This window comes from Palaemon carinicauda, chromosome 33 (assembly GCF_036898095.1).
Source record: "Palaemon carinicauda isolate YSFRI2023 chromosome 33, ASM3689809v2, whole genome shotgun sequence".
NCBI classification, from domain to species: Eukaryota; Metazoa; Arthropoda; class Malacostraca; order Decapoda; family Palaemonidae; genus Palaemon; species Palaemon carinicauda.
In genome coordinates this window covers 80,480,148-80,503,418 of record NC_090757.1, presented here as the reverse complement: position 1 = coordinate 80,503,418, position 23,271 = coordinate 80,480,148, and the positions used below count along the sequence as shown (strand labels likewise).

The following is a 23,271-nucleotide window of genomic DNA, read 5'->3' as shown; positions in this document are numbered from 1 at the left end:
GTCCAAACCATCTTCGGGATGGCTGAGATCATCCTATACACTCACATATAGCTTTGAGCACAAACACCTCCCAACCGCAACACCTTTCACATTCATCAAAGCAGGCAGCAATACCGGATGCAGAAAATTCCGCCCAAGTGGCAATAACAGATGTAAAAACATCCATGCCATAAAGAGAAAAAAAAAAAATAATAAACATACATATATATGTAAAAATATACACATATACATATTGAAAATTTTACTCATAGGGTTGGGACAGCATCATGATTGAAAGTTTATAATATTAGGAGAAGGTTGAAGCAATATAAAGAGGAAGAAAAAGATAAGAAAGAGAGAAATTTAGATTCGAACTGGGGGAGCAATTTCCCCAAGTTCGAGAGCCCTCTTGCCCGTCACGAAGTTTCAGCACGGGAATAAAATGCCGTGCTGAAGCTCAATGACTTCATCAAGGCATTCTCTCATTAAGAGGGGGGCTGCCACAAGGTCCTCGACCTTAACATGGTTAGACCTCCACCCTTGCTATCCTGGAACACCTGATAAGGAAGCTGGCTTCATAGGTTTATATGTCTCATTTACCTGCATTCCTTGAGAGACTCAGCAATCCACCCAGGGGACTGTAACAGTCTCTGTGGGGCTGCCACAACGTCCTCGACCTTAACGTGGCTAGACCTCCACCCTATATGACATATCTGTTTTAGACGTTGTTATGACGTTGTTACTGTTTTAAGAATGATTTATTGTTAAATTATTCTCATCATTTATTTATCTCCTTATTTCCTTTCCTCACTGGGCTATTTTTTCTCTATTGGAGCCCTTGGGTTTAAAGCATCTTACTTTTCCAACTAGGGTTGTAGCTTGGCTTGAGATAATAAAATAAAAACAATCTCGTACCTCATATACAAGATCTAGAGGCCAGGTTATTCAGAGGAAAAAAGAAGCTGTGTTTCCTTGGTGCTTCTGAGACTCTAAACAGTCTCCCACCATCCTTAAAGCTTCATTGATGACCATGTGTAAATTCAGAGGGTGGCGAACGTGGAGCAACAGGCATAAAATAATTTGGAAACTAATCATAAAAACTTTCATGAGTTTCTAAATCAACTGAATGACGAAAGGAATAAGGATCTTCTCCTTTTGAGAATCTCAAATTCAACAGGAGAAAAGTGATCACCAATATCTTCTACTGACAAAGATCTCGTAAGACGTGGCGCCGAACGTCCTGAAAGACGAGGCGCCGAGCGTCCTGAAAGACGAGGCGCCGAGCGTCCTGAAAGACGAGGCGCCGAGCATCCTGAAAGACGTGACACCGATCGTCCTGAAAGACGTGGCGCCGATCGTCCTGAAAGACGTGGCGTCGAGCATTCTGAAATATGAGGCGCCGAGCGTCCTGAAAGACGAGGCGCCGAGCGTCCGGAAAGACATGGTGCCGAGTGTCCTGAAAAACATGGCACCGAGCGTCCTGAAAGACGTGGCGCCGAGCGTCCTGAAAGACTTAGCGCCGAGCGTAAAATTATCTTTATTACGTCACTCGGTGCGTTCAGTTCATCAGAGGGTTCTCATGGCCGACTGGCGCTCTGGAACAACAACCGTGTCTATGTTGGTTCGTAAGCATTATAGTATTGCTATTATTAGCAAATGTGATGCAATGCAAGACTCTAACAGCAGTGTTAGTAGCTCAACGTCCAACGCTCTTTTCTTTCCCATGGCAAGGGCGAGCATTCTCGGGAACGTCAACAGGAACGCTCGAGAGGAAGTCTGCTCATGAGCTAACGCCTCTCGTTTCCTTTGGCCGATCGACATTCCTTCTCCCAGGGGTTGGGGAGCTTGGAAGAGGTCTAAGGCTAGGAAAACACATCCACTGTGCTGAATAAATTCACTGCACTAATTTAGCACTGAAACTTGCACTTTAACTCTTACACAAAAGACCATAATTAGTCCTGCCTGTCGTGATAGATCTTTCTCTACTGCCAAGGGCTTGAATGAGAATACAAAATTGTTTCTGGTTCTTGCTATATAAAAATGTAACAAAATATCTTTTATAAAATATTACCCTGATATTTTCATTGTAAATAAATGTTTGAACACACTTACCCGGTAGTTACATATAACTACCGGTAAAGATAAATGATATACATACTCACCTGGTAGTTATATATAATTACCGGGTAAAGTTACATGTTATATGATTCAAATGAACAGATATAGGAATAACACATATATATATATATATATATATATATATATATATATATATATATATATATATATATATATATATATATATATATATATATATAAAAAACCCTTAAATCTTTAAGGTTCCCAAAAATAGTGATTTGTTATTACTAAAATCAACAGATATCGTAATAACGTATATATATATGTAAACAACCCTTAAATCTTAAGGGTTTCCAAAAATAGTGGATTGCTACACTTTACAATTGGAACACATATGTGAATATACGAATAATACTAGAATCCCAACATCGAAAGAAAATATACAACGATATCAAGAATTGTTGGGACTGCATCGTATTTTCATGAGAACTACGCAACGAAAATTAACAATACGCTAGTTCTATTTAATCTTTGAAAATAGTATCGATGATTTGAAGAACGAATACTAAATACACAAATATTCCTTGAAAATTAATATAATCTTTTTATATTAAAAGTTAAATACTTATTGTAAGTTAGATTTCCTTTTCATTCTTTACAAGAAAAAGCAAAGAAAAGAATTATGCAACACACACGATTGTGACGTCATAGAGATAGTGGAACGATCTCCGCCATCATGTTTAAAGAGTAGGTTCGTGAGCTTTACAGTAGGGGGAAATAACTCCCATTCCTACCTCTGTTAAGATACAAACGTAGTTAAAGCACTACTGTAACACTCAGTAAAAATAAAATTCAACCAGCAAAGGCTAAAAATAAAATGTACATCACCAAGATAACTGTAATATACAGGTTATAGCGAGTGAAAAATCCTGAGGGTTCCTGGAATGGTTCCTAGGTACCTCGCTAGGCCGCAGGGGTGGTACACCTGGCTATCCAAACGGCGATTGGCGCGAGTTTTGAATTTTCTGCCGTGACATCAGGGACGTAAGCTATATATATAACTACCGGGTAAGTCTTATGTTTAAAAAGTAACTCTTTCCATGGTCCTAATGGCCTGAATTTCTTTTTCAAAAATAAACTTAACATGACTTCCAGATGTAGCTGGGTGTGCTTCTCCACAATGTATAAAACTTGGATTTTCTGTGCATGCTCCATGACTTTTTTTTCCAAAGTTGGCACAAACAGCTGGCTTATTGTTTAGTTTTTCTTTGCACTTCTGGCTTAAATGGCCAAAAATTTGGCAACAATAACATCGCAATGGTGAAGGGATGTATGGTTTCACCTTCAAATATAGCCAAGCAGCTTTAATAATATTAGGTAGTCTACATTGGTTAAATGTTACAATCAAAGTAGCAAGAGGAATACGTTATTCACCAACTGTCTTTGTCTTTAACTACTTTTACTACATGACTTTCCAGTTCATCCTCGATTTCTTTTTCCTCTATATCTAGCAATTCTGGGGCATATATCACACCCCTACTCTGGCGGATAATGGGCAGCGAAAAATATTTGCCACTATGACCATCCAACGTTGAAAGTGTTTTTAATCTTTCGCTTTGTATTGGGGATAGTGCCTTTATCAAGAAACTTCCATTTACCTGGGGAAGAGTTTTTGGCTGCCCTCCACATACATTCTTGCTTGAGGGTACACTCAGGCATACTATTTTATCTAATTTCTCTTCCTCTTATTTTGTTAAAGTTTATATAGTTTATATAGGAGATAATTATTTTAATGATGTTACTCTTAAAATATTTTATTTTTCACTTTTTCCTTTTCTCATTGGGCTATTTTCCCTGTTGGAGCTCCTGAGCTTATAGCATCCTGCTTTTCTAACTAGGGTTGTAGCTTAGTAAGTAATAATAATATTAATAATAATATTTCTCTATTAGCTTTAAAAACATTCGCATGTTCATGTGTTCTATTTTCAAATTCCAAAACTAGAAATTTTTCATAATTTACTACTTCATAGTGGCCAGGTAATACTTCTGCTTTCCTGTATATTTTCTCTACTCTCTCTCTCTCTCTCTCTCTCTCTCTCTCTCTCTCTCTCTCTCTCTCTCTCTCTCTCTCTCTCTCTATAGTGTTTATTTATTACATTCTTTACATGATATGAATATGGTTCTAACGTTACAATATTAGAACCTAAGTTGGAGTATTCAATACCGAGGTCCAAGTTTGCTTTTTCCAGGTCGTTACCAGAGGAGTTAGTTTCCAAAGAAGGAGCAAGCCAGTTATCCACCTTTTATCAGAGTATGTCAGTCCCCCTATCCAATGTGGCTTAACATGAGAAGAGGCTTCAGCAGGGACCATTCCTCTATTAGAGAGGGGGTGCTTCTCTTTAGGTGGGCATCCTCTGGTCAATGTGGTTAGTTGCCCCTCCCACCGACGACTTCAATGCCTTCATCATCTATTACCCTTGAATATAGGATGACTTACAACAGGATCACTGGAGCCTAATTCTTAACAGACTAAATCTGCACCCAGTGAGGTCTGCCAGAGGGTGATGGGGTCTAAATTTGAAGAATATACGGACACTGGCCATGTTGTAATAATGGTCGTCAACAAATTCAGAATTAGCAAGAAAAAAAACTGAAAAAAAGAAGGCTTATAGAGGTCCAGTCTTAGTTTGGTCTCTCAGAAATGGCCTTAGTGGCATGGCTGAATCAGCCGGGGTGAATAATCACCCCACCACCATCGCTGCCCAGCCCATCATTAAGATTCTCAAGCCCTTCTATTTCATCAAAGTGCTGGACCATCAGAGGGGAATAGGAGAGTGAGATATGTCTGCACTCTACCGAGCCGAATTAAAAAGTGACGGTTGGTCACTAAGTACTGGTGAGAGCAGGGCAGGGGGCTATCCTACCCCGCTAACTAGCGGTGAGTAATTATACCCTGTAAAAAAAAAAGCCTATCGGCTAGTTTCAGCATTGTCGAAATAACTACTCCACAGTGTAGAGCGGAAGGTTTGTATGTTGTGCTGGAACAAATGTATTTTCTAATAAAAAAAAAAAAAGTTCATGGTAACAAGATAATGCATGAGAAGCATTTTATAATAAAATATATTAAGATAAAATATCCAAGTACTCCATTTACTAGATAAAATATAAAATCACCAAAAATAACTGCAATTTAACCAACTCCAACCTTCTAAAATATCAGAAGATTAATGCTTGAAATATGCAATCACATGACCATACACAAGAAAAAATAATACAATATACTCCTACCTCTGAGCAGCATCTACAAGTTCATCATGGTTAACACCCACACCAGCTATGACCATGCGGCTTGGTGTGTGATGTTGTTTCAAATATGTGAAGAGTATAGATTGGTCAATCTTTAAAACATTTTCTGGCGGGCATATTTTAGGAAGGCCAAGTGTATTATCTCTGTATGCAGTCTGGAAATAAGAGTATCTTATCAATAACATACCGAGATGACAAATTTGAAAGTAATTTTCATTTTTCCTAACAATACACACTTGTAGCTATTTATAGGGATATTATTTTCGCGAAGCTGTTAGTCTAACTATAAGACTTTTAGTGAAGTATAACCCCCCACCCGCTGGTTCGCGGGAGTGAGGGGTAGCCGGCTACCCCGCTCACACACACACACCTGTATTATATCGTCACTTTTTATTGCAGGCAGGACTTATCAGGGGACAGATCACGGAGGGCCAATTTGTATAAATAGCTAGAGGTTTGTATCGTTAAGATAAAAACAAATTATTTTCAAATTTATTATTTGTTCCGACACTAATACAAACCACCACTATTCATAAAGATTGACTTACCCCATAGGAGGGTGGAATTCCAAACCGACTGGCAGGTCTTTAATCTAGGGTTTTCCTATACATAATTCTTGAACAACTAGTCAGTCACTTAGAAGTAATAGAAGCTTTACCTGACAAACAATCTGCTTACAGAAAACTATATTCTATGGAGATAGCCATCTGCTCTGTTGTAAGTGATATGCTGGAAATGATGGATGAAAATAAATGTAGTATTTCAATATTGCTCGATCTCAGTGCTGCTTTTGATACAGTTGTGCATGAACTGCTACTAAATAATCTACGGTCCATCAGCGTTGAAGATCAAGCCTTCGAATACCTAAAAGACTACTTAGTTGGTAGAAATTACTGTGTACAAATTGGAGGGATACCCCAGGGAGTGTACTTGGCCCAATCTTATTCTGCATCTATATTATTGGTCTATCAAAAATACTATAAAGGCATGGCGTGAAGTTCAAACTATTTGCAGTTTAATTGATGGATTGATTTGAAGTTCTCTGACATGCTGACATCGGTCATTGACCCCAATATCATTTATTATAAATAAAGATTAAAAGAATATTCAATTAAAATTAGAGAAGTAAATGTTATAAAAGTTAAACAGTATTAAGACGACCTGCTTCTGATATAAATTTAAAAATGTCACTAGAAGTAAATATGTTATAAAAGTTAAATAACATCAAGACGACCTGCTTCTGGTATAAATTTAAAAATGCCAAAAGGATTGTACGACAAATCATGTCCAAGGATCTTGGCAAGGATGAACCTGCCATCTTCACCCTGAGCCTCAAACAGATATCTATTTCTTTCAGTGCTATAAATGGGGCATTCAGTCAACAAATGCCTCACTGTCAAGGATATCAAACAGTCGTCGCAATATGGTTGGTGTTGGCCAGCCAGCAGAAACTTGTGTGTCAATTGAATGTGACCAATGCGGAGATGACATAGAGTAGTCTCCCATTTTCGAGGCATCCCATCATAACTCCAAGGGGATATACCAATCGATACTTCTCTCATTTTATTCACTATCCCAATGCTGTTGCAAATAGTTATAAATAGAATTCTTAATTGATGGTAAAAAATTATTACAAAGAATGGGAGACCTTCTTGGTAGCAACTTGGCTGCAGCACTCTTTGCCAGTGAATCTACCTCTTCATTTCCAGATTGATTGATTGCTTTGGAGTTCTCTGGCATCCTGACATCGAAGGTCATTGACGCCAATATCGTTTATCATAAATAAAGATTAAAAGAATATTCAATTAAAACCAGAAAAGTAAATATGCTATAAAAGTTTAATAGCATTAAGAGGACCTGCTTCTGATATAATTTTAAAAATGCCACTATCATTGTACAAAACATTATGTCCAAGGATCTTGGCAGGAATGAACCTGCCATCTTCACCCTGAGCCTCTAACAAATACTTCTTTCTTTCTGTGCTATAAGTGGTGCATTCAGTCAACACATGCCTCACAGTCAAGGGTATTGAACAGTTGTCACAATATGGTTGGTGTTGGCCAGCCAGCAGAAACTCATGTGTCATCCAAGTGTGACCAATGCGGACACGACAAAGAGTAGTCTCCCATTTTCGGGGCATCCCATTATATCTCCAAGGGTATAGAACAATTGCAATTTCTCCCATCTCTTTTTCGATTAAACTATCCCAATGCTGTTGCCAATTATCATATTGATTTATTGATTGATTTAAAGTTTTCAGGCATTCTGACATCTAAGGTCATTGATGCCGATATAATTTATTTTATATAAAAATTAAAAGAATATTCAATTAAAACCATAAAAGTTGAATGTCACTATAGAAGTTAAATAGTTTTCAAAAGACTTGCTTCTGAAATAAATCTAAAAATGCTGCTCGCATAATAGGACACATCATGTCCAAGAATTTTGGCAAGGATGAACCTGCCACCCTCACCTCAAGCCTCAAATAGATATCTATTTCTTTAGTTATTATAATTGGGGTATTTGGTCAACAAATGCCTCACTGTTAAAGGTACTAAACAGTCATCGCAATACGGTTGGTGTTGGCCCTTCAGAAGAAACTCGTGCGTCAACAGTGTGTGACCAATACAGAGACGAAAAAGGGTCGTCTCCCATTTTTGAGACATCATGTCATTGTTAATTCTCTCATTTTATTGCCATCAAGATTATTCCAGTGCTGTTGGCATTTATTACAAAACAATTTCTTGATGTCAGGTTGGAAATAATCACACGGAATGGGATACCTTCTTGGTAGCAACTCGGATGCAGCATTCTTTGCCAGTAAATCTGCCTTCTCATTCCCAGACACACCTACATGTGCTGGAACCCAACAAAATCGAACCATTAAACCTTTAAAACTAAAGGGTTACTACAATTAAAAACTTCTAAAGCTTGAAGGACACTCCTTGCATCACTAAAAATGGTAAAATTACACTCCTCCAACGCTATATTCTCAATAGTTGTTAGTATGCCATACAGTTCGGTAGCAAATATGACAGCTGTTAAAGGAAGTGCACCTCTAAAATTAAAACCATTACTATGTACTCCAAATTCAACCCCAGCATCAGATTTGGAGCAATCAGTATATATAAATGTCGAACCCCTATGTTCTGGAATATGTTCCATAAAAAGACTAGGCTTCTAAGTCAGTCATATTCTTTTTGACTCCAATAAAGTATTTACAAAAAGATACCTCTGTTAATTTCCATGGAGGTGCTGATGATACCTTAAAAGGAAGCACCTTACTCCTAATAATATCAAGACTACATTAATTGTTTACTTGAAAACCATAAGGTTATGGAGATTTTATGTGCACCTCAAAAAGATCTGAGCTTTACAAGGCTGGCATTCTGATAGGCTAAAGAATTAGGAAGTCTTTACACCCTAAACCAATAGTGAACGATAGAAAACTTTCGGTAAAGGTCTAAAGGTAATTTTCCAGCAACAACAAGAACACTTGTGATAGGCAAGGTTCTAAATACTCCTGTGGACAATCTAATGCCAGCATGATGTAATGAATCTAATATCTTTAATAGGCTTGGGGTGGCTGGGAAGTATATTTCACACCCATAACTAATTAAGGCTTTATATAATTTTAAAAGAGTATTGCAGTCTGACCCCCTTGATGTATGGAACATAACTTTCAAAAGGTTCAGAGCTTCAAGGCATTTTACTTTTAAGGCTTTCAACTGAGGAACCCATGTAAGCCTACGATCAAATAGAAACCCTAGAAATCTAGCTTCATTTACACATGGGATCCATTGACCTTTGATATATACATCTGGGTCTGAAGTTACTCCACGAATACGACAGAAATGGAAAATAACAGTTTCACTTAAATTCATTCATATCAGCCCACTGGATAATTTTGTCAATTGAGAGTTGTAGTTTTCTCTCAACCATTACCATTCTAGCTCCAGTAAATATGGAGGAGTCCAAAAAAAAAAAAAAGTTTTGAGAGAAAATACTAGGGAATAACTGTTGAAAATTCTGTTTAATTAATGTTATTGTTCCTTTTGTTGTTGCTAGTTGGTTACCTAATTATATATTCCATTGTTTATTAATTTTCTTTTTGGGTAAACCTATGTTACCCAGTGATAACTTATGCATTATTATTACTATAATTAATGGTCGTTTACGCTTGAAGGGAAACCCAGCATATTGTATATTTTCGTTTTGACGGTCAATCCTTTGAAGCTTAAACTACTTAACAACCCTTTCGGAACTATCTGCTGGTGGTCTTGTGTTTTACAGTAATACAAATTCTAAAGAAAACATCGCCAGCAGAGAGAGGAGAGCTGAAAGAAGGTTTTCGTACTGGACGGACGGCTGGCTATTACAGGAGTAATGATTTCCAGAGTTTGTCTAAGTCGTACAATGGAGGAGTAACATATACCCGCTTTTCTCCGCCATCCTGCACAAGACGAGACCAACCATAAGCGTCGTAACATCAGGACACTATCTTTGCCGAATTTCCGAGGAATTGAATTGATAAGGTACGTCATTACGAAAGATATGCTGACTTTTAAAGTGATTCCCTGTCAATTTGTTTATTGTGGATAAATATTCCCTTGCTCGATTCCCAATTAATAAACCCTGTGGATTTGGTATTTAAACTATTTGTAATTTATCACTGTGGTAACTTTGCGTGTTACCATATGAAAGTTGTTAGGATTGGAGGCAGATTTTACTTTATTACCCAATGTATGTTGTTTACTTTACGCCGAAGTTTTTGGATCTTTAGGCCTTTCATGGTTAGGTGGTTGCCCCGTTAAATTGTATGTAGAATATGTAGGCTATATATTTTCATTGCTCAGAATTCAAATTAATTGTAAAGTTAACTACTGATTTTATTGACTTGAGTGAAATAGCAGAGCTTGCGACTTTATTTTAAAAATCGTATTTCATTTTACTACAGAGTTTATTGAATTATTAAGTGATTTAGCAGAACTTGCCCTTGCCTTTTAAAAACCGTATTTCGTTTACGTCCTCAGGGTTTCTTGAAAAGCGAGGAGGGTAGGAGAAGGAAGACTGCATACCTGTAGTTACTTCTGACACAGGAAAATCCTTCTTTCTGACAAGCCCACCAGCAACCAGTTCTAAATTTAACTTCACATGGAAGTTCAACCTTTCATTAAAGTGAACCTTTTTTAATGGACTTTTTTGGGCTCAAGCCATGACGTCCTGATGGAAGGTTCCTTTAGTAGCTTCTGGAGTGTATATATGAATACAGTGATATTCCCAGAGAATCAAACCAAAGGTTTCACAGAATTCTAACTTCTGGCGCGAGTACCCTTAATATTACTCTCAAGGGTATTGTATATAATCAGGGGATGTATTCTTGACACGCCACATGGCAATCTGCACCAAGAATAGCCTTTACGCTTCGAGGGGGATACGCGGCAGAATTAGAAGGGTAGCCGCAATAGAGGTTACCCTGGTTCCCCTACTACTATCGTATCACAACCGCGCCTACTCCTTCTGGCGGTCATTCCTTTATTTGTAGCGCCTCGCTACGGTGGTGTTCCCTGTTGATCTGACATTTTCGATCAATTTCTAGGAATCTTTATGCTTTCTATGGCTTCTTTCTCCATCCAGAAAGTTGAGTATTTATTCTTTACAATATGTATTTTTGGGCTCAAGCCATGGCGTCCTGATGGAAGGTTCCTGTTTGGTAGCTTCCTTGGGTATAAGACTACTAAGATATTCCCAGAGAATTTAACCACAGGTTATCACAGAATTCTAACTTCTGGAGCGAGTATCTCAAAGGTTTCCCTTTAAGACATCGTAATACAACAGGGGACACGCATGTCTGAACGTGCCACATAGCTATCTTCACCCCGAACAGAGTTAATGCTTCGGTGTGTAAGGGCTGAGAATAGCTGGGAGCCGTTCCACAGCTAATCTCACTCGTGGCTACTACTGATACTCGAGACGTAAACAAACGGACGCCATTGCTCTGATGACGTCACGCCCGTCTTCATCCTTTGTTTAGTAGCTGCCCTACTTAGACGGATTTTCCCTGTGTTATCTTTATCGCTTTGCATCTTCGCTATGTCGTTACCTTCAGCCTCGCCTTCTTCTGGAAAGTTGAGTACAAGGTTCCAGTATTGTTTAATTAAGCTCTGGCCGTAAAGTAAATATTATTTTGCGAAATAATTGATGTTTTGTGGCAGAGCTGTGCCTCTACCGGACCCGCCATTTTATGGCGTCGTTGTTGTTATGCATGTCTTATTTAGTTAGCCACAACAACGCTTCCGGCATTATATACTAATCGAATACATTAGTTTATTTAGTCTTCATAGCTAGGAACTTTTATATCGTGTTTAGACGCTTTTTATCGGTCATCGATTGACCTCATACCAGTCGGCTACTATAGCCCCCAGGCCAGGAGCCTACATACAAGTGTTCATGCATGATTTATTAGTGATCCTAGACTAAGTTATGAAGATAGTGGCATTATTATTTTACAATACTTTTGACAGTGATGCAAATGTTTTCGCCTTCAGGGACCATATAGGGGATAGGCTAGTCAGTGATTCTTTCTAGCCTAACCTAATATTAGGACCCCTATATGCTTCCTTCATCCCCTGCCTTGGCATTCCCTCTATTTAGCCTTGATCCCTTTTCTGAGTTAAGGGATTAATTGTCTAATAGAGTATATATCGCCTCTCGGTCCTCCCTAAAGGAATGAACCCCCTTTAGGATTGCGTCTGAGAGTGAGGTTAGGCTAGCCTACCTCTATGGCTAGGATAGTCTATGACGTTCCTGCGATAGCGATATGTCTTCTTCCTTGCCTAGTTCAGGACTTTTAGCCCTGTTCTAGGTCGGGTTAGGAAGGTTTCTCTGTTCCATGCTGAAACTGTACTCTTGCACCGTTTTAGCCGATCAGCCTGATCTTAGGTTAGGGAGTGTCCTCCCTTCCCTTAGTGGCCGCTCTGGTACAGAAACCCTTCCTGGGAAGACTTCTCTCTTCTCCCTCCCCACCTATCTCTTGTATAGCCTAGCCTATGCTTAGGTTAGTTTATACTCATCTGTCCCCTGTCCTACAACTCCTCCTTAGGGTGGATGAGTAGGGCTACCCGAGCTTCCTTGTGCAGTCCACTCTGGTACATATACCTTCATAGTGTCCTATAAGGTTAGTTACTAGTATAGTTCTGCATATGGGAGTCTCCCCCCCCCCCTCTTGGGTGTTCCCTAGCCCTCCCTTGGGCTACCTAGCTCCCGGTCCCTAGTGACCCCTGCTCATGGATGTTAGAGCCTGCCTCTATCATGGGTACACCCCCTCAGGGAGGGGGAGGGATGTCTGGAACCCTGACGGTACTTCCTGCATCCCTTTCCCCCCTCCCCCTGTCTCTCTATCTATCCGGGTGCCGGTCTCTTGCCGCCTCTACTGTCGGCAATACCTGCCTCCTTCTTGGTGACTTCCCTACCCTTGCCGCCAGCCCCCCGTGTACCGAGGGACTGCCGGCTGCCGCCGGCTACTACCGGCGGCTCTCCTACTCCTATCTAATCGTCCGCTTGCCGGTCGATCACCGGAGTGCCGGCATATACTGCCGGCAACCCGATACTACCTTTACCATCCTTATCCCAGTCACCAACCTGGCATCCTCCGACTGCCGGAGCCGCCGCTTCCTGCCGGCGTGCCGCCGTTGTGCCGGCGGCCGCCATCCTGGTATCTAACTGACTTTTGAAAATTGTCTGTTCTAATGCCAGAATCTATGCTGGAGCGAGCTCCGGCATGCCGGCGGCTTGCCGGATGCCTCGGAGGCGTCAAGAATACTTGCACCCCCTTACTGTAGCTATCATAAGACTAGGATAGCCCTATATGGCAAACAGATAAGCTGCTTCTGCTATTAAGATCAGTACCTAGTACTGCTCTATTAGTGATCATGCTGTCTCTTTGCATTCTTCTAATTCCAGCATGCTATGTGCATCTTAGCACGGCTGGTTGCCAGAAGCAGTTACCCTTTAATGAGGCCTTCTGGCTCTTAACTGGGAACCGAATGAATTCGATCCCAATCTTGTCCTTGGTTTTTCATGGAGTTCCAAAATACTGGGAATTCTAGGAAACTATATCCAATGATCTCGGTCATTTGGATTATCCGAGGACCAAGCTTATGGTAACCAGCCGGGCGAGATGCATGGAGCATGTTCTCCTTTACTGTTTTCATTCTCTATGCATCACACCTTCTTTAAGTTAAAATTAATGATTAATATTAACTTAGTTTAAGAGCCATTCTTATGACTCCCCCATACTCATTTTCTCTTTCTTCCACAGGAGGAGCAGATGAAGTGTGACTTCGCCTTCTGTGCTGTGAAACGCCCGCAGTTTTACGGGCATACGGCTTGCAGGACTCACGCCCCTTGTGCAGACAAGAAAGGGGATTTGAAGTTCTGGAATCCACTGGATTGTACGGTCTGCCAGGCCCACCTAGTTGAGGCCTTCCATGACCCTCCCTCAGCGGAGGTTAGAGACATTTCTCGTGAAAAGCTGCGCAAGTGGGTGCGTGGCTTTCAGAAAAATGCTACTGGACCGTACCTGGCCACCGAAGAACTGAGGTCCCTGTTGTTCCCTAAGGCCTCCCCTGACTCAGTGGTACCAAAAGAAGCAATCCCCACTGTCCAAATTACGGTGGAACCTGATGTGGTCATGGCTCAGTCCATGCACGAGTGTCGTTTAGATTCCGAGGATGATGAACAGATCTCAGACGTCTCGGAAGACACGGAGAAGACGCTTATGGCTCAAGGAGCCGAAGAGGACGAAGACAAGGTGGAATACACCGAGTCGGAGCTTGAAGCTGCTCCCTCGTCCATCCCTCCTCCTACTCCTACACCGACGGAAATGTCCATTCCGTCTACCTCCTCGACTCCGGATCCTTCCTCTTCTACCCAAGAACTGATCCGGCTGATTAGAGCCGTCATGGACGACAGGCTGAAGGAGAACCAGGAGTCCATCAGGTCGATGATTGGATCCAGAGAACCGAAGAAGATTTCGGTCAAGGATCTCCCAGCTTGCTCTCATGCCAACCCGTGGAGGTATGCAGAGCATATGGTTATTGCGACCGGCAGGATCTTTGTTAGTGACAAGATCGGCACGGTCCCGTTGGAAGATGTGGAGTTCTTCCCAAGCTTCGAGGCCTACCCGGACTGTTACGTCCGGCTTCGTTCCGAACCTGCCTCGAAGGATTGATTGATTGATTTAAAGTTTTCAGGCATCCTGACATCTGAGGTCATTGACGCCGGTAACATTTAATTTATGTATACAAAAATAAAAGATAAAATAAAATAAAAAATAAAAGAGTATTCAATTAAAATCATAAAAGTTGAATGTAATAAAAGTTAAATATTTTTCAGAAGACCTGCTTCTGAAATAAATCTAAAAATGCCACTTGCATGGTAGGACACATCATTTCCAAGAATCTTGGCAAGGATGAACCTGCCACCCTCACCTCGAGCCTCAAACAAATATCTATTCCGCAAGTTGTTATAATTGGGGCATTCGGTCAACAAATGCCTTACTGTTAGAGGTACTAAGCAGTCATCACAATACGGTTGGTGTTGGCCCTTCAGCAGAAACTCGTGTGTCAACCGAGTGTGACCAATACGGAGACGACAAAGAGACGTCTCCCATTTTCGGGGCATCATATTATACCTCCAAGGAGATATGTCATTTGTTATCTCTCGCATTTTATTGCCATCTTGACTATCCCATTGCTGTTGCCATTTATTGCAAACCAAGTTCTTGATGACAGGTAAGAAATCATTACAGGCAATGGGATACCTTCTTGGCAGCAACTCGGATGCAGCCTCCTTAGCCAGTGAATCTGCCTTCTCATTCCCGGACACACCTACATGTGCTGGAACCCAACAAAATTGAACTGTTATACCTCTTCGTCCAATAATGAGAAGCCATTCTAAAATCTTTAAAACTAGAGGGTTATTAGAATTAAAAACTTCCATAGCTTGAAGGACACTCCTTGCATCACTAAAAATTGTAAAATTACCCTCCTTCTCCAACGCTATTTTCTCAATAGCGGTTAATATGCCATACAGTTCGGCAGTAAATATGGAAGCGGTCAGAGGAAGTGCACCTCTACAATTAAAACCATTACTATGTACTCCAAATCCAACGCCAGCATCAGATTTGGAGCCATCAGTATAGATAAAAGTTGATCCTCTATGTTCTTTAACATGTTCATTAAAAAGAGACCTGGCTTCTAGGTCTGACATATTCTTCTTATCTCCAATAAAATATTTACAAAAAGATATCTCTGGTAACTTCCATGGAGGCGTTGATGATACCTTGAATGGAAGTACCTTATTTCTAATTATATCCAGACTATTTAATAATCGTTTCACCCGAAAGCCATAGGGTTGAGGAGATTTTGGGTGCAACTCAAAGTATGATGCGTGTCTTACAAGGCTTGCAGTCTGAAAGGCTAGAGAGTTAGGGAGTCTTTGCAATCTAAACCAATACCGAAGAACGGAAGACATTCGGTAAAGGTCTAGAGGTAACTCTCCAGCATCAACAAGGACACTTGGGATAGGCGAGGTTTTAAAAGCTCCAGTAGACAATCTAATACCTGCATGATGTATCGAGTCTAATATTTTTAACCGGCTTGAGGTGGCTGAAGAATATACCTCACAACCATAACTAATTTTGGAAAAAATCAAGGCCTTGTATAATTTTAAAATAGTACTGCGGTCTGCCCCCCATGATGTATGGGATAATACTTTTAAGATATTCAGAGCTTCAACACATTTAGCTTTTAATGCTTTTAAGTGAGAAACCCATGTAAGCCTACAATCAAATATCAAACCTAAAAATTTAACTTCTCTTGCACATGGTATCCGTTGACTTTTAATGTATATATCCGGGTCTGGATGTACTCCCCGGATACGACAAAAATGGACAACGGTAGTTTTACTTGTCGAGAACTTAAATCCATTCATGTCAGCCCACTGGATAATTTTATCAATAGAGAGTTGGATTTTTCTCTCAACCATTGCCATTTTAGTGCCAGCAAATGATATTGAGAGATCATCCACAAATAATGTTGAGAGAACATCCTGGGGAATGGCTGAGGATATCCCATTAATTGCTAGTGCAAAAAGGGTTACACTCAGCACACTACCCTGAGGAACTCCTTCTTCCTGGCACTTACTCTCTGATAGAGTTTCCCCCACTCTCACTTGAAAAACTCTACGTGAAAGAAATGCCTGAATAAATAGTGGCAGCTCTCCTCTCAATCCCAATTCATGAATGGTTTTAAGAATACCATATCTCCATGTGGTATCATATGCCTTTTCAAGGTCAAAAAATACTGTAACATGATGCTGTTTGGAAGCAAAGGCTTCACAAATAGAAGACTCTAGTCGTATCAACACATCAGTCGTTGAGTGCATTTTTCGGAATCCACATTGAATCGGTGATAAAATACCTTTCTTTTCAAGGTACCACACCAGCCTTGCATTGACCATCTTCTCCATGATTTTACATAAACAAGATGTCAATGCAATTGGACGATAGTTTGCTGCTAAAAACTTGTCTTTACCGGGTTTTAAAAAGGCTAAAATAATGGCTAGTTCCCAAACACTTGGGTAACTATGATCATGCCATATTCTATTAATAATACTTAAAATAAATAGCTTTGTATTAAAATGTACATGTTTAATCATTGCATATGGAATTCCATCGGGTCCAGGGGCTGTATCATTGCAATGAGCAAGTGCGGAATCAAATTCTCTTTCAGTGAAAGGAGAATTATACGACTCTTCCCTTCTTGTTGCAAAATTTAAAATTTTCTTTTCTTCAGTGCTCCTATACTGGTGACCAGGGGCTCCTTCACACTTGCTGGATACATTTGAAAAATGATTAGCCAGGGCATTGCTAACATCATTTGCTTCGGTTACATACTGGCCATTCACCTTCAACACTGGTGGTGGGTTGGGGGTGAATTTGCCAGCTATCTTTTTTACTTTCCTCCACACAGCAGATGGTGGTGTCCTACTGTTAATGGAGGAAACAAAAGACATCCATGAATGGCGCCTTGCTTCTTTCATGGCACGACGGAACTGTGCTCTACATTTCTTGTACATAATTAAATTCTCATCAGTTCTGCGTCTACGCAATCGTGTTAGAGATCTTCTTGTGGCTCTGTGGAGGGCAGTTAGTTCTGAAGACCACCACGGGACGGGTCGTCGTTTGAATAACCCTGTTGTTTTGGGAATTGAATTGACTCCTGCTGTATGGAGAGTTCCATTCAGTAAGTCTATGGCATCATCGATATTTTCAACTTGTCCTGCATCCCCCTCAATTTCGCTTAGTACACGAAATTTATCCCAGTCCGCCTTGTCAAGATTCCATCGTGGCGATCCCTGTAAAGGTGGACCATTGTTGGTGTTTATAATGATTGGTGCGTGATCACTAGTATGCCAATCATCTAATGTTCTCCAATCAAAGTCGAGAAGGCAATTAGAGCTTACGATTGATAGGTCAATACATGACAAGGTACCTGTCTGGACATGAAAGTGTGTGGGCTCTCCTGTATTAAGGAGTCCCACATCTTCATTTTCCACAATTGATGATATGATATTTCCCCTCGTGTTTGCTAAAACATCACCCCACAAAGGGTGTCTACCATTCAAATCTCCAAGTAAAAGGAAAGGTTGAGGGAGTTGTTGAATCACCTCCACTAAGTTGTCATACAAAATGTTATCATTTGGAGGCAAGTACAGAGAACAAATTGTATATTTTCGCCCTATGTCGATCTGTACAACCACTGCCTGCAGAGGTGTACGAATAGACAGAGAAACTTGGGGAACATCTCGACGAACGTATATGAGACTTCCGCCATGGCTCCCCACTTGGTGATCATATGGTGTCCTATAACTAATGTATTCGCGAGGACAAGGGGTATTATGATCAAGTTTGCTCTCCTGTAGACAAATAATTATGGGGGAATGCTCATGAATAAGGAGCTTAAGTTCTTCATATTTGGCCCTTAAACCCTGACAATTCCATTGCAAAATGGAGGAAAAAACTATGGTTTATGATTTGGTAGACCCCTTGGATGGAGTCTTCCCATTAGCAGTGTTTGATCTAACACTATTTTTTGGTGGTTTTATTAAAGAGGGTCTTGATAGATTGGGTTTAGAATTTATGATTTTCTTTTTGTCTTTTTGATCTGATTGTTGAGGAGGTTGGTGGACCTCCACTTGAATTTCCGATTTATTTAAATTGACTTCCAGATCAGAAATATCAACTGACAAATCATCATACTTATTTGACGTCGTAATTTTGATATTTCTTATGGAGGGGGGCGAGAGAGATGGAGGTCTCTCTCTTTTCCGATTAGTAGGTTTTGAGCTACCAGGTTTTTGCACCTTCCCCAATACAGGTGCACCTGGTAACTTGGTGTCAGGTGGCATCTCCATCAAATCAGGCAAGGACATGGCCTGGGAGAGGTTAGTACTATTGCTGGCAATGGGGGACGAAGGCTGTACAGAAATGGGCAATGACCCATTTTTAATATGCTGTGGCAAAGCCTCAGAAGGCGATATGATTACCTTGTCATGCAGTACTTTATTATCAGAGGTTGTATTTCTTTTCTTAGGATTACTGGCAGTGCTAGGTGGGGTTGCTGTCTCCTGTGGTAAATTTACCTTTGATTTTAAGGCCTTTGCATAGCTGGTTGATTTATTCAACAATCTTTTTGCATGTCCCACACTTATGTGTTCTAAACTTGATTTGTTTAGGGCAGCTTCCTCCAACTTATACAGTTCGCATCTCCTATCAGTTGATTTATGATTCAAATTGCAATTTGAACACCTGGCCTCAAGTGTACATTCTCCATGATAAGTTTTGGAGCAAATACCACACAATTTTCCATTTTTACAAACTTTGGATGGGTGTCCAAATTTAAAACAATTAAAACATTGCAGGGGCTTTTGTTTGAAAGGCCGAACTTTAATCCTTTCATTTTCAATAAAAATATGGAAAGGTACATCAGCATCCTGGAAAGTGAGTATAATCATTGAAGTTCCAGGAATCTTATGCACTTTCCATACATTTAATGGACACATAGAAAGTATTTCCTCCTCTGTAAATTCGTATAGGTCCTTATTAAAGACCACTCCCCTTCCATAACTAAAATTAAGATGAGGTTTCATTTCCAATGTAATTTCATCACTGCCTGTCTGTAAGTTAGACAGTATTGCAGACTGAGTCGAAGATTTGGCATGGATGAGATAACTGTTCTTCCCAAAACGAGATATATCTCCAGGTGCTATGGTTCCTACTTTTTTTTGGATAAACTTACATATCTTAAAATAATTCCCTATTATCCCTTTAGGTTCAGCTAAGAGCCACATTGGTGGTTTGGGTTTTCTCTGTGAAGGCATGGGTACATTTCTATCTTTTTCAAACCAATCAGCAGGTTTGTACACATCCAATTCCTTTGGGACCTTATCACAAAGAGCTCCCATGATGTTCAATTCGTTAATTTTGATACTACTAATATTACTTATGGCATTAAACGCCTCATCGTGACTTTCAAAAGATATCCAAGAGTCCCATTTTTCATCTCCAAGTCTCATCCTTATTTCCTTTATCAATCCATAGCACTCAAATGCTCTATATATATCATCATAATTTGTCTCTAATGGGATTTGGGAAACATGAAGGAATCGTAGTTTCCCTGTGTTACCCAAATTGCTAGATTTTTTAACATCAGTAGAGTGGTCCTTTTTAGTTCGAAGGTCGTCAACAGAGTTTTCCTTAATTACAGTAGCAGAAGTCGTCAACAGTGCCGGGGGGGAGTCAGCAAATCTAGGGGATGGGGAGTCAGTATTTGAAGGGTCCATATTTAAGGATGGGATTTTCAGGTTTTTTGTTGTTTTGTTGGGGTACCTGCTTGAGAATTATAAGAAAGTATCATACGTTGGAAAGGAAATTTGCATTCTCCACTATCGGCACAATGAGAGTATATTTCCCCGATGGTCCACTCCATACCCTACCCGAAGGATAGCATCAAAACAGATATAGAGGCACAGGTGTAAGCTAAACCCGCCTGTTAGGACTGAGACCAAAGTAATATGGAATCATCCTCCCCATATCTGTAATGATGGGCTTCCGGCCAAAAGCCAAGAGTCCCACCTCAAGGATTGGATCCCCCTGGATTCCGATGACCCAACCCTTGAGAGTAGTTCCGCCAAAAAGGTCCAAACCATCTTTGGGATGGCTGAGATCATCCAATACTCTCATATATAGCTTTGAATGCGAATACCTCCCAACCGTGATCCCTTCTCCCATTCATCTAAGCAGGCAGTAATAACGAATGTGGAAATATCCACGCCATTTAAATAAAATAGAAAAAAAAATAGATAAATAAATAAATGAACAAATACAATAAATAAATATATATATATATGCATACATCTACATATATATATAACTAAGAAAAATAATAATCATAGAGATAGGACAGCAAGATGAAAGAAAGTTGATAAAATTAAGAGAAGGTCGAAGTAATATTAAGCAGAAGAAAAAGATGAAAGAGAGAAATTTAGATTCGAACTGGGGGAGCAATTTCCCCAAGTTCGAGAGCCCTCTTGCCCGTCACCAAGTTTCAGCACGGGAATTAAATGCCGTGCTGAAGCTTAATGACTTCATCAAGGCATTCTCTCATTAAGAGGGCTGCCTCGAAGGAAGAGACCGAACCTAAAGAAGAGATAGTGTTCGATCTCACAAAGGCCCAGGCTATGCTAGCCTCCGCATTTAAGAGTAGGGGCTTTACCTGCTCTAAGCTTCCGGCTTTGAGCAAGAAGCATCCTACGTACGTTGCACCTGACACTGCGGTTCTTCCTTTCTTGGAAAAGGCCTTAGCTGCATGCCTTAAAGCGGCGGAAGAAGGGAAACCCTGCCCTGCACTGGAGGAGTGCAGACCCTTCTCCATCGTGACCCCCCCTGACGCTCGACACTGGAAAGATGTTCAGCATACTTTCGTCGTGGGAAGGCTCGATCCTGACGTCGCCGGACGTCAGTTTAATGAAGACCTCCCTAAGCTCAACGATCACCTCCTTCGCCGGGAACAAGACACGAAGGAGAGGCTTGCGGCATCTCTTTCTCATCAAGTCCAACTGGAAGTGATGGCCTGTGACACAAGAGTACCAGATCACTACATGGTACTAGCCAAATCCCACTTACTGACAGTAATGAAGGACTTGTACCACTTCATAAAGGCTCGTAGAGCCTGTCGTGAATTCGTGTTTGCCGGTGCCACCGTGAAACACGAACCCCGGAGGCTGATTTCCTCCAACATCTGGGGAAAGCACCTGTTTCCTTCTGACCTTGTCAAGGAAATAACTGACAGAGCCGCCACGGAGAATAGGAACCTTCTCCACAAGTGGGGCATGTCCAGAAAAAGGAAACCCTCTCAGGACGATGGACCTCAGCCTAAGAGGAAACCTCAAAAGCCAAAACCCCAGCAACGTCAGCAACGACGTCAGTTTCCGGGACCCGCTACCTCCCAAGTGGTTGCCCAACCACAACAGACCTTTCAATTGGTCCCCCAACCGGTGTTGTCACAGTCACCGGTCTTCACCCCTGCCTTTGAGCAACCATCCACTACCTTTCATGCCAAAGGTAGAGGCTCGTTCAGGGGTGCAAGCAGAGACGCATCTCGTCGTCCCTCCAGAGGTAGAGGAGGAAAGGGAGCTAGCGGCCGAGGCAACAAGTCCTCGGGACACCAGAAGCAATGAAGTGCTTCCGGTGGGAGGAAGACTCCGCCAATTCCAGGATCGTTGGACCTTCGATCCCTGGGCACACAGCATCATCAAGAACGGTCTAGGCTGGAGTTGGACGCAACCACCCCCAATCTTCCAGCGGTTCTTCCAGCAATCGACCCCCCTTCTGGAAGAATATGTTCTAGACCTCTTGAACAAGAAGGTGATAAGGAAGGTAAAGTCCACCAGGTTCCAAGGGAGACTGTTTTGCGTTCCCAAGAAGGACTCAGACAAACTCAGAGTCATTCTGGACTTATCCCCCCTCAACAAGTTCATAGAGAACAACAAATTCAAGATGCTGACGCTTCAACAAATAAGGACCCTTCTGCCTCAAGGTTCCTACACGGTCTCTATAGACCTGGCGGATGCCTATTGGCACATTCCAATGAACCATCACGCTTCCTCCTACCTAGGATTTCGACTCCAAAGGAAAAGCTACGCCTTCCGGGCCATGCCATTCGGCCTCAATGTGGCCCCTCGGATCTTCACAAAACTGGCGGATGCCATAGTACAACAGCTCCGCCTAAGAAACGTCCAGGTGATGGCCTACCTCGACGACTGGCTAGTCTGGGCTCCATCGCCTGGGATTCAAGATCAACGAGAAGAAATCTCGCCTCTCTCCAGCTCAGAAGTTTCAGTGGTTGGGAATCCACTGGAATCTTCAGTCACACCGCCTTTCCATCCCCCAGAAGAAAAGGAAGGAAATAGCAGGGTCTGTCAAGCGACTACTGAAATCCAAACGCATTTCAAGACGACAGCAGGAACGAGTTCTAGGCTCTCTACAATTCGCCTCAGTGACAAACCCAGTGCTTCGTGCACAGCTAAAGGATGCCGCGGGAGTCTGGAGACGCTCGGCATCCATCGCTCGAAGAGACCTCAAGAGACGGCTTCCAAACAGACTTCGACGCCTCCTAAAGCCGTGGTCGGAAGCAAAGGCCCTGAAAAGGTCCATTCCTCTCCAACACCCTCCTCCATCACTCAACATCCACACGGATGCCTCACTGAAAGGCTGGGGAGGTCACTCCCACCTGAAACAGGCTCAAGGGACCTGGTCTCCACTATTCAAGACGTTCCACATAA

At 41.3% G+C, this 23,271-nt stretch overlaps 1 protein-coding gene across 1 annotated transcript in view; it reads right to left on the bottom strand.

Annotated features, from left to right (window-relative positions):
- The window catches only part of LOC137625999 (mitochondrial-processing peptidase subunit alpha), a 656,206-nt gene that overhangs the window by 175,661 nt on the left and 457,274 nt on the right, over nt 1-23,271 (bottom strand). Inside the window, exon 7 of the mRNA XM_068357083.1 lies at nt 5,347-5,519. Coding sequence (XP_068213184.1) covers nt 5,347-5,519 — 173 coding nt within the window. The remainder of the gene's footprint in view (nt 1-5,346; nt 5,520-23,271) is intronic.